The sequence below is a fragment of the Callorhinus ursinus genome, unplaced genomic scaffold (genome assembly GCF_003265705.2).
Source record: "Callorhinus ursinus isolate GAN/ISIS: 27379988/994484 unplaced genomic scaffold, GSC_fseal_2.0 scaffold9, whole genome shotgun sequence".
Lineage (NCBI taxonomy): Eukaryota > Metazoa > Chordata > Mammalia > Carnivora > Otariidae > Callorhinus > Callorhinus ursinus.
Window position 1 is genome coordinate 46,232,246 of NW_027397071.1, and position 9,715 is coordinate 46,241,960.

A 9,715-nucleotide genomic window follows, 5' to 3' on the forward strand; every position below is an offset into this window, starting at 1 on the left:
CTGGTTGCTCAGGATCTCCAGATGCTGACCTCAGTCCTTGCCTACTCATGACAATGAGAACATTCTTGCTTAGCTTGCAGAAAGGAGAAGGGAGGTCAGTTTTCAGGGCACTAGACAAACAGATGCTTTCTGCACCAGAAGGGGTGGTGCACAGCCACAGAGCAGTCAGCAGGCCAGGACATCAGGTCACTGGGGTCAGGGTCACCCTTGCCCTGCGGGTTCATGGGTCAAATTAACTGGAATTGCATTCTTTCCTTGGTGCGGTGGGGATTGTGGCTGCTGGGGTGAAAGGCTTGCAAGTGGGTTCAAGGCTCAGGAGCTGGGTGAACTTGGAGCAAGTTTTTCCAACTTCAGGTGCCTTGTGTCTAAAAGGATGAAACAGTAATCTGGCTTTCAGGCTTCGAGGGAGGCTTCACGGACTCCTGCGTCTGAAACCAACATGTATACTCTGAGGTTCCATAGAAGTATCAGGTGTTGTTTGCCTTGGAAGCGATTCTTAAAGTAAGAATAAAGCAAGCTTTTTATCCACCTGGTGGCACAAGGAGCCAGCCAGACATCCTTGCCATTGAGGGAAGAGCAGGGAAAACACTCTGAAGGCAGACAGGGTGGGAGAGGCCCCCGAGGCTGGTCTGGCCCCAGCCTGCTGTTGAGGAGATGCAGAGCCGCGGCTGGTTGGGGGAAATCCTCAGCTGGACCTCGGGCTCCTATAAACACCACTGATCAACAGCCAAAGAGCGTAGCCCTCCTCCCACACACGGGAGGCAGCTCAGCCCACCGAGTCCCTCCTGGAGGCTCCTTCTGTTGAAAACAGTAGCATTCTTCTCCCATAAGAAGAATGTTGTAATAAGAGACTAGGTTGTTTTCCAGTGGCCCAGTACACAACTTTTTCTAGGAACGACCACACATACCCCATTTAATTGACCGGCCAAAGCTATTCCTATACAATATTCAGTAGGAAATTGTTTGTGTTTAATAATCTGTGAAACTGTAAAAATCACCCATGTCCTAAACTTTAATGAGTTTTCTGGGTGGGTTTATATACAGGCCAGGGGAGGGAAGTGGACTTTGAGAAGAATACGTCTTTGAGTTGGGAGCCTGAGAGAAGCTGGGGCGTGGGGGCAGCAGATAGGGTTCCACTCCCCTTGAAGCAGAGGAGAAGGATCCCCAGGGGAAGGAAGCAGGGGAGAGGGCGGTCAGTGAGGGAGCAGGTCAGAACAGGTATCAGAATGGGGGATCAGAGTCCAGTGCTCGCAGTTTTTAACGTGACCATAATACAGTCAGGAAGAAAGTCCTCCAAATACTAGTTGCCGTTTCTCATCGATGTTAGAGGGACCTACCCCAGGATTTTATACATCGAGCCTGCCCTCGGCGAGCTCTTTGCTCGTAGGGCTAGTCCTGCTGCATGTGAACAATGGAGGAGTTCCAGGAAAACTCACTCGGGCCTTGCAACCTTTGTGCCCTGGAAGCTGAGGAGAAGAGCATGCTTGGCGTTATTCTCATGCAAAGGGACATTCAGAAAGTCCTTAGGAGGCAGCCTGGAAACCACAGGCCCTTCAGAAGGGTATCATGTTCACATTCTGGAGGCTGGGGCCAGTCCTCAGAACCCTGGCCAACTGGCACGGGCGCCCAGCTCAACATGCTGTAGGGGAAGGCAAGAGTGCTGTGAATCAGGGCACTTCGCTGCGTTTGCGGGTCCCATTCCAGAGGCTCTGTTCCGAGGCCCTGGCCTGGGGGCACAGCAGAATGCCGGGCCAGGCTGCCGGGTAGGAGAAAACCCCTGGGAGCTGACCGTAGGCCTCTCCTCTGGGTGGGGCAGGCTGCCAGGAATCTTAGGAAGAGGCAGCTGGGCAGGGAGTGTGTTGAAATGAGGTCGCCAAGGCCTCGGATAAAGCAGGGCCACCCTGCCCTGCCCTACCTTCCTACCATTCCTCCTCCCACTTTCCTGCACTGCCGGGGCTTCCTTCTTCTAGGGGATCCTCCGGTGCCTGTCACCAGCCCCTCCATCCTGCATGGATAGGGTGCAGCAGCGTTGCCTAAGGGATGCATTGAAAGGAGGCTGATGCCAGAGCCCCCCCTCCCCCCGCCCCCCCCCGGGCCCGGTCATCAGGTTCCCTGGGACTCACTGACCCTGGGGAGGTGGGCAGGGGTGGGGGCAGACAGGTACACAGGGGACTTCTGACTCCTGGTGCTGGGTATGACCGCCAAAGATAAATAGAAGAGCAGCTGCTATTTTTGGAGTGCCTTGGTCCTTGGCTAAATACTACATGTGCATCAGCGAATTAACTCCTCAAACACACTCCTCCCCTTCAATTATGTAGAAGAAAACGTGGGCCCATAGAGGTCAAGTAACCAGCCCAGCTTCCCCCAGCTAGTAAGCGGCCAAGGCAGGGTCCAGACCCAGGAATGTGAAGCATGCTGATGTGGCTGGATGTCAGAATTGTGCGCACAGCTAAAAGCACAGTTTTACTTGGGCATTTGACCCAAAGCTGCCTCTGACCAAGGCCCTACTCAGGTCTTGGCACTGAGCCCCAGGGAAGCATTCCACGTCGGGTGAAACTCAGGTAGAGCAGCTTCGTGCCCACATGGTGGACGCCGTGGAGCCTGGGGCTTGCTGTCCTGTTTTGCAACCGTATCTGGTCCTAAGCCTTTACGGCAGATGGGCTCTGTGCAGCTCCTTCAGGACGCTGAGTCAGCCTGGCTTTGCTGCCGGCGCCACAGTGCCCCGAGACTTTGCTGAGCCCTTGCCGCAGACGAGGGAGGCATACCTGCTGTCCACCTCCTCCCTTGAGTCATAAAACTGCCACGCTGCTGCCAGGCCTACCAGCTCTGCCTTTGCCCCCGGTCGCCACCGCGCCAGGACAGAACTTAGCCAAATATGGCAGAGGCACAGGCAGGGCTTTCCCCCGAGCCTACCTTTGGGAATATGTCCTTGGACAACCACACGGGTTAAAGCTCAAGGTCTGGGAGGTCTCCTTCACCTTTCTACCAGGTGGCTGGGCTGACAGAGGACAAGGGCAGCCTCCGATCCAAGGGCTTAGGCCAGAGAGGAGAGTCAACCCACAACCCTGGGGCGGGGGTAGAGGGTTAGCAAGTGGCCTGGCCCCCAGGATGAGGCCAGCCCGAGGCAAAGGAGAGGAGGAGAGAGTTCTGTTAAATACTTCAGGCTTTAGGCTGCTCCGTGTGTCCCCTTGGACATTTGCAGTGAGTCCATCATTGAGAGTCTTCCAGCTGAAAGGGTCCCACTTTTTCTTGAATAAAGACTTCCTTATCTGCCTAACATTCCTCGAACGATTGCAAACCTCGATAGCACCTAAAAATGCACCCTTTGTGCAAAGTTCTCCAGAGGCACTCTCCTTTGCTGTTTTCTTCGGTTGCCAGGACTTTTGAATCAGTGTCGTAGTTGGGTAAGAGAGCCAAAATGAAATAAAATCGAACTTTCCATTAAAGTACATAGCAGTAATACTACACCGTATGCGTAATGTGGCCTGTGCTTGCATTCGCTGACGTTGCTGGAGGCCTCCTAACTACCACAAATGTTTGTGTGTTGGTTCCCTCTTAGAAAATGCTAGAAAAGGTTCCATTGTGCTGTATGTGGGGGTGCACGGATTAAACAACTAGTACAGCAGACGAAGGAGCTCCAGTGGGAGGGCATCCTAGTAACTACTTCCCAGAGCCTGTGAGGACTGGGAAGGTGCACCCTTTGCCCCTAAGGAGCCAAAGCTTTAGGACTGCTTTGGCAATTGGCGTTCTTTTCAGGTTTCAGATAGAAACAACAGTTGAAGATGTCCAGCAAAACGGCAAGCACCAACAACATCGCCCAGGCCCGGAGGACGGTGCAACAGTTGAGGATGGAAGCCTCCATCGAGAGAATAAAGGTCAGAAGCCTGGGTGCTCTCCGAAAGTGAGGCCACCTTTTAGAGAGGGCAGTGCCATTTATTGTGGCTGGGGGGTCCGGATTTTCCGAGAGCAAGTGAGAGTCTCAGAATCTTAACTCTCATTGCTACCTGGCATGGGCTTCATTTTCAGCACTGGGCAGCCCACGTGTTTGAGTTAGCCTCTCTGTTTGGACAGAAAAACCTAAGACAGGATCCTTCCCTGACCCAGCACCATCAAGTCCCACGATCTCTGGGTTCTGCATTGGGCCCGGGGGTCCAGACGGACTTTAGGAACACCCTTGTCATCCCTCTGGAATTGACTGAGTGTTCTAGAGTTCTCAGTGCAGGTGAGCGAGCCTTGCACAGCAAGTCAACACTCGTGGGGGCCTTTTTTTTAAGAGTATGCTGCTTTTTAAATGGGTGTGGACTATTTTAATGACACATTCTGCCGCCAGCGTGAGTAACGCCAGCCTTCTTTGAGATCTGGAAGAAATGGGAAGGCATTTATAAGGTCACCTGACTTCGAAGTCTTCCGCAGCCCCCTCCCCCAAGAGACCAAGGCAGTGTGTGCCCTGGAATGTTGTGAGTAACGCTGTTTCCTAGGAACTGAAGCAGTCACCTGCTACATTCCTCTGGGCCTGGGGACAGTCACCTGTCCTCCAAAGAGCAGGCTGCCTGGGCTGTATCTGACAGGACTCAGCTATCTTGCGTTCCTTGCCTGAAGCCACGGATCTGATGATTGTGCAGGATCTCGACCCCCGGCTCCTGAACAGGGCAGGGCATTTTCCATTTTTAACTCCCGTCCGAGGAAGGCGCTGAATCTTCCCATTCCAGTTTTGTCCCTCTTTTTATTTTTCCAAGCCCAGTCTTGAACAGTAACCCTTGAAGCTCTTCTAGAACTTCACTCTCGAGAGTATTGACTCCCCGCCCATAATGCAGTTCCTAAACTGTGCTGCATTCCAGTTTTGTCTCAAATCCAAACTAAGATACACCCTTCCCTTGATTCCTATACACTTCCCTTATAACAACAAACACCCCTATACTGTTTGCCAAGATTCACTAATTATTAACATTTTGGCACCTTTGCTTTCTCTTTCTGTCTGCACACACACCCACACAAACACCTGTCCTTTAAGCCACTTGAAAGTTAGGTGCCGACATCGTGACTCTGCACCCTTACATACCTCACCATCTATCTCCTGAACACAAGCGCATTCTTCTGCATAGCCACAGTACAACGGTAACATTCAGGCTCATCTAATAATAATCTGCCCCACAGTCCACTTTTGAAGAATCCAGGCCCCTCGTGTTGTAGAATGGCCCGCACTTTGAATACCCCGGTTTGCTGAGGTTTCGATTCCCGTGAAATGTTTTGGCAAGTGTACCTGCTCGCTGGGGGAAGGTCATCTGTGCTCACCCTAGGAGACACATGAGGTCATTTTGTCTGATCTTTAAGTCTGATCACTTGTTAAAAGAAGGCCAGAGCTGCCAGATTTGTCCGTTTACAGATCTTTTCCCTTTCCTAACTCACAAGTAATTTAGGAGAAGCAGGCTCTCACAGTATCATGCCGACAGTCTTCTGCCCAGTGGGCAACTCTCCTTGTAATGTTGGTAAGTAAATTATCTTGTTTGGTTTTTTCTACCTGTCAGGTTTCAAAGGCGTCAGCGGACCTCATGTCCTACTGTGAGGAGCACGCCAGAAGCGACCCTTTGCTGATAGGGATACCAACCTCAGAAAACCCTTTCAAGGATAAAAAAACTTGCATCATCTTATAGAGGAACAGTGAAATGGCTCCTCGCCTCTTCTCAACAAAGCAAATTATGAGAGCAGCTCCTTGGAAGAAATTTACCTTCGGCTTATTTGGTAACCACTGCTAATAACTAAAATACTCTAACTTGGAATAATCGACTCTGACGTCTTTATTTTCCAAGTTGCCCTTTCTCTAAAACACCTTTTACTGATTTAATCCAGAATAACAATCTTCTTTTCCATTTGATAACGATGGTGTCATATGGGTTACTGCTTAAGAAAAGTTGGTTTGGGCCGTTTAAAAAAAGACAATTATATACTTCTAAATATACGGATAACCCAGTTATATCCAGACCTAAATTACCTACATACCTGTCTAGATTAAAATGCCAAGAATAACTTAAGTCCCAAAACCTTTACATCCTAGTATGTTCTTATTAGGGTTGTGCCAACTGTACAGTGTACCTGTGTATTATATATGTCTTTGTATATACACCCATCAGTGCTTATTTCCTTAGTAAAATTTCTCTCTCTGTGCCCTCAGTTCCTCAACTGCAGAAGCTATACCTTTGTCTTGAGCCGTATGTAGGTAGAGTAAGATTTTTTCATTAAGTTACTGTACAAAAAGTAAAGAACGTTCTAAAGATTGTAGCCACGGTAATTGAGTAATGATGAAATTGTGCTGACCTCTTAGGCTATAATCAATCAGCTGAACCAATTAAATTTACAAACTGAACTAAAAGCCCTCTCAGGAGGTATTCACAAGGGAGCCTTTTGGGCTTCAGTGATCCCGAGTCTAGAAAAGGGGAGGAGGCCCCTGGGGTTCATGTTCTCTGGAATAGGGGTCGATACCTCTGAACTGTCCACCCTCACTGCTTGGAGGGAGACAGAGTGCACATGAGCCCGGCCCAAAGAGGAGCAGGAAGATGTGAAAGCCAGGTGCTTGTCTTAGCCAGACCTGGTGATTTCCTCCTCTCTGCCCTTTATCTTTCCTCTCCCGCTAGAACAGCTCTTTCCAGAGGTGGTATTCACCTCCCCAACCCCAAGTGGGTGGAACGTGGTGGGAAAGAAAAGCCAAAGGTATCAGACACTAAGCCGCTTTTCAAATACCTGCTGGGACACTGTGTTGTTCCCTACCTTGTCCACAAACCCCCTGGGGCAGGCTTGGATTCGGGGGTACACAACTTGGGCTTCAGGGTTCCAGCAGCTGTTCATCGGGGTCCTTGATAGTCCCTCTGGGCGTGAACGGAGCCCTCACATCCTTGGAATTGCCAGGGGGCATCCTGAGGAATCTCCTATGGCCAGAGAGTAGTTTAGTTTTATCAGAGAGGGAGGAAGGGTCCTTTTTTTTTAACAAAACTGCTCACTTCGGGGCTCAAACCATACACAAGCCTTTGATGTTTGAATTCATCTCTAGTTCATTACAATATCTACTAGTGAAGGATTCAAAGCTTATTTTCAAAAAGGATCCAACCCGAGGATGGAATTATTTACAACGGTTTTCCCTAGTTCTGTACAATCTTGCTCTGTAACACAAGCCCCTTTTAAAATCTAATGTCTGGGTTTTGAGTATGAAGCTGATTGTGGGTGAACAAATGCAAGGCTATTTTTAAACTGCTCAAATATAGTCAGGATTTCCCCAGCCACCTATCTGTTCAGCATTGTGAACTGCCCTCACTTTTCCAACATCATGTGAAAATCATGCCACTGGCCTTAACCTCTTGTCATCTACTGCTTGGTTTTGCAATAGGCCCAGTTGCCAAGTAAATTAGAGGCACCTATTTAGGAGAGATAAAGGTGAAATTTGAAATATACACTAAAAAGACAACATTACATTTAATGCTTCACTGAATGAGGCCTTTTCTTTTAACAGGTATATTTTTCTACTGATCATTTCACCACCCTAATCTTATTTTCATTTTGATTTTAACATTTTAAGTATTTATAATACAGCTTGTTAAATATTTTTATGAAATTTTATTATACCTTTTTGGTGTATGTGCACCTTTTCAGTAGCAAGCATAGTTTATTCTTTAGCACTAAATTATGTCCTTTTGACCTAGCAGAAAACAAGTATGTTTTGCTATTTGTTGATACGCTTGTAGTGGTAAGGAATGGACTCGAGGTTCCAGGAGATTTCATTTTTGCTGGTCAGATATCATAAAGGCTAGGAGTATGAATGTAATGTAACTTCCTAACTAGGTGTAGGGCATGTTCAAGAGAAGTGAAATCCCATCCTTGGATGCTGGACCCAGTGGGGAAAAATTGTAGCTAAATGTTGATTGACTTACAACTAGATGTCTATGTAAGAGAATCTATGTATAGGATATGCAGAAGTCACTTTTATTTATCAGGCTTTATTCTACTTATGAACCACAATTGAACTGTTCCGCAGTAGCTGGTTTATAATGGACAAATGATCAGTATGTGTTTGTTTGTTTTTTTTCCCCAATTACCACTATAAAGACACAATCACATAATATACATGCAACTTCTTGACTTCATATCTATGAAGCTCTTTAAATATGTGCATTATATTTTTGTCTTTAATGCTGCTTCTATTAACAGTGATCTCTTTTTTCATTCTTATATATTCATTAGTGCATCAGTCTGTCCAATTGAGGCCTCGGGACCATGGCAAAATATGCTAGACAAAAAAGTTCGTGACTCCGAAGTATTTTACAGACACACTTTATACCAGGTTGTTCACAAGGTCTAGGTTGTAGTTTTTCTTCTAAAAAGAATCAGGTTTTTACATTTCCTTACCTTATTAAAATCAAAGTGCCATAATGATCTTTTAAAGAAAGTACCTGACTCGCTTTCTCTCTATACTGTTTTTATACTTTAAACTATCAAAAAAATTATACCAGTGATTTAGTAATTTTGAGGCATAGGTTAGTTTAGGTAGAAGATGTGCTAGGCTTGGCTTCAGATGCCTTCTTCTCAGCCAATTTACAACCAAGATGTGTCATCTGATTATTCCAACTATCGACTGAAGAATCTCTAGAGGCCCAAGAAATGAACTACAGTACATGTCAGTCCTTCTCAGTAAAATAAAATACTGGAGTGTGTTGAATTGTATGGATCTCTTTTATGGTAGATCTGTTAATAGGAACAAAATACATGAATCACGTAGAATTAGGTATAGATTAAAATAGCGCACTTCCCTAAAGTTGGGTGGCCTGGATCGTAGACTCGGGTCCTTTTCCAGCCAGTCCTGTGTGTCCCTGTGTCGTGTGACTTCGGACAAGGCACTTCATCTCGCTGGGCCCCCATTTCACCCTCTGTAAAACAGGCGGCTTAAAGTAGAGGGTGGTGGAGACTCCCCCAACCCCCCGCCCCCGATGCCTCGGTCCATTGGCCTACCCCTCTCCAGGTCCTGCCAATGTGTTGGTGCTATAAGCTGCTTCAAATATAAAACTGGTTCATCTATCATATATGCTCAATTTAATAGCTTATGAAAGGCCTTTTTGTTATATAGCTTTTTCTAGTTTTATGGACTTGATTACTGTAATGTCTTGTTTTTAGTCATGTCACTCTAAACATCATTCACTTGATGTTTCAGTAATCTGCATTTGATATATAGTTGGAGGGGATTTTGTTATTTCATAGCATTCCTTGGCTACTCATCTGTCCAGCCTCTTATTAACCTAAGCACTGTGATCATTATCTGGAAATCTGTCCTATGGAAAGAATAAAAGCATTTACTTCACTTGTACTTCACAGATTTGAAAGAAGTGTCATTAAAACATCATTGTTCTCTTTACTGGATCAGTGCCTGACTGTATCATCCTACCCGTGTTTTGCTCAATAAATTAATAAAGACCCATTTTCTTCCCTTTTCCTTAATTCAGTTAACATTTTCTGAACACCTACTGAGAGCCAGATGTTGAACACAGGCTCTGACACTCAGATGAGTAAGACTCAGACCAGCCTGTGCCAAGCTCACAGTCCAGAGCAAGGTGGGTGGGAATGGCAGATGCATAAACTAATAATTAGAGTACCATGTGAGAAGGTGAACATGCAGGACTGTGAGATCCCAGAGGAAGGAGAACCAGCTCCACAGCAGTGAAGTCTGAGAAGGCTTCCA

General features: G+C 46.9%; 1 protein-coding gene across 13 annotated transcripts in view; it reads left to right on the forward strand.

The window, feature by feature from the left end:
* GNG12 (G protein subunit gamma 12) overlaps nt 1-9,474 on the forward strand; it is a 122,541-nt gene extending 113,067 nt beyond the window's left edge. For 6 of the 13 annotated variants that reach the window (XM_073896555.1, XM_073896560.1, XM_073896561.1 and 3 more), the window contains exons 4-5: nt 3,757-3,875; nt 5,526-5,662. Coding sequence is in view for 9 of the 13 variants with exons in the window: in XM_073896554.1 (XP_073752655.1) it covers nt 3,757-3,780 (24 nt within the window). In the remaining 4 variants the exon portion in view is untranslated. Of the gene's footprint in view, nt 1-3,756; nt 3,876-5,525 lie in introns of all 13 variants that reach the window. The other 7 variants (XM_073896565.1, XM_025871817.2, XM_073896564.1 and 4 more) reach the window with 2 other exon arrangements.
* The last annotated feature ends 241 nt before the right edge of the window (nt 9,475-9,715 follow it).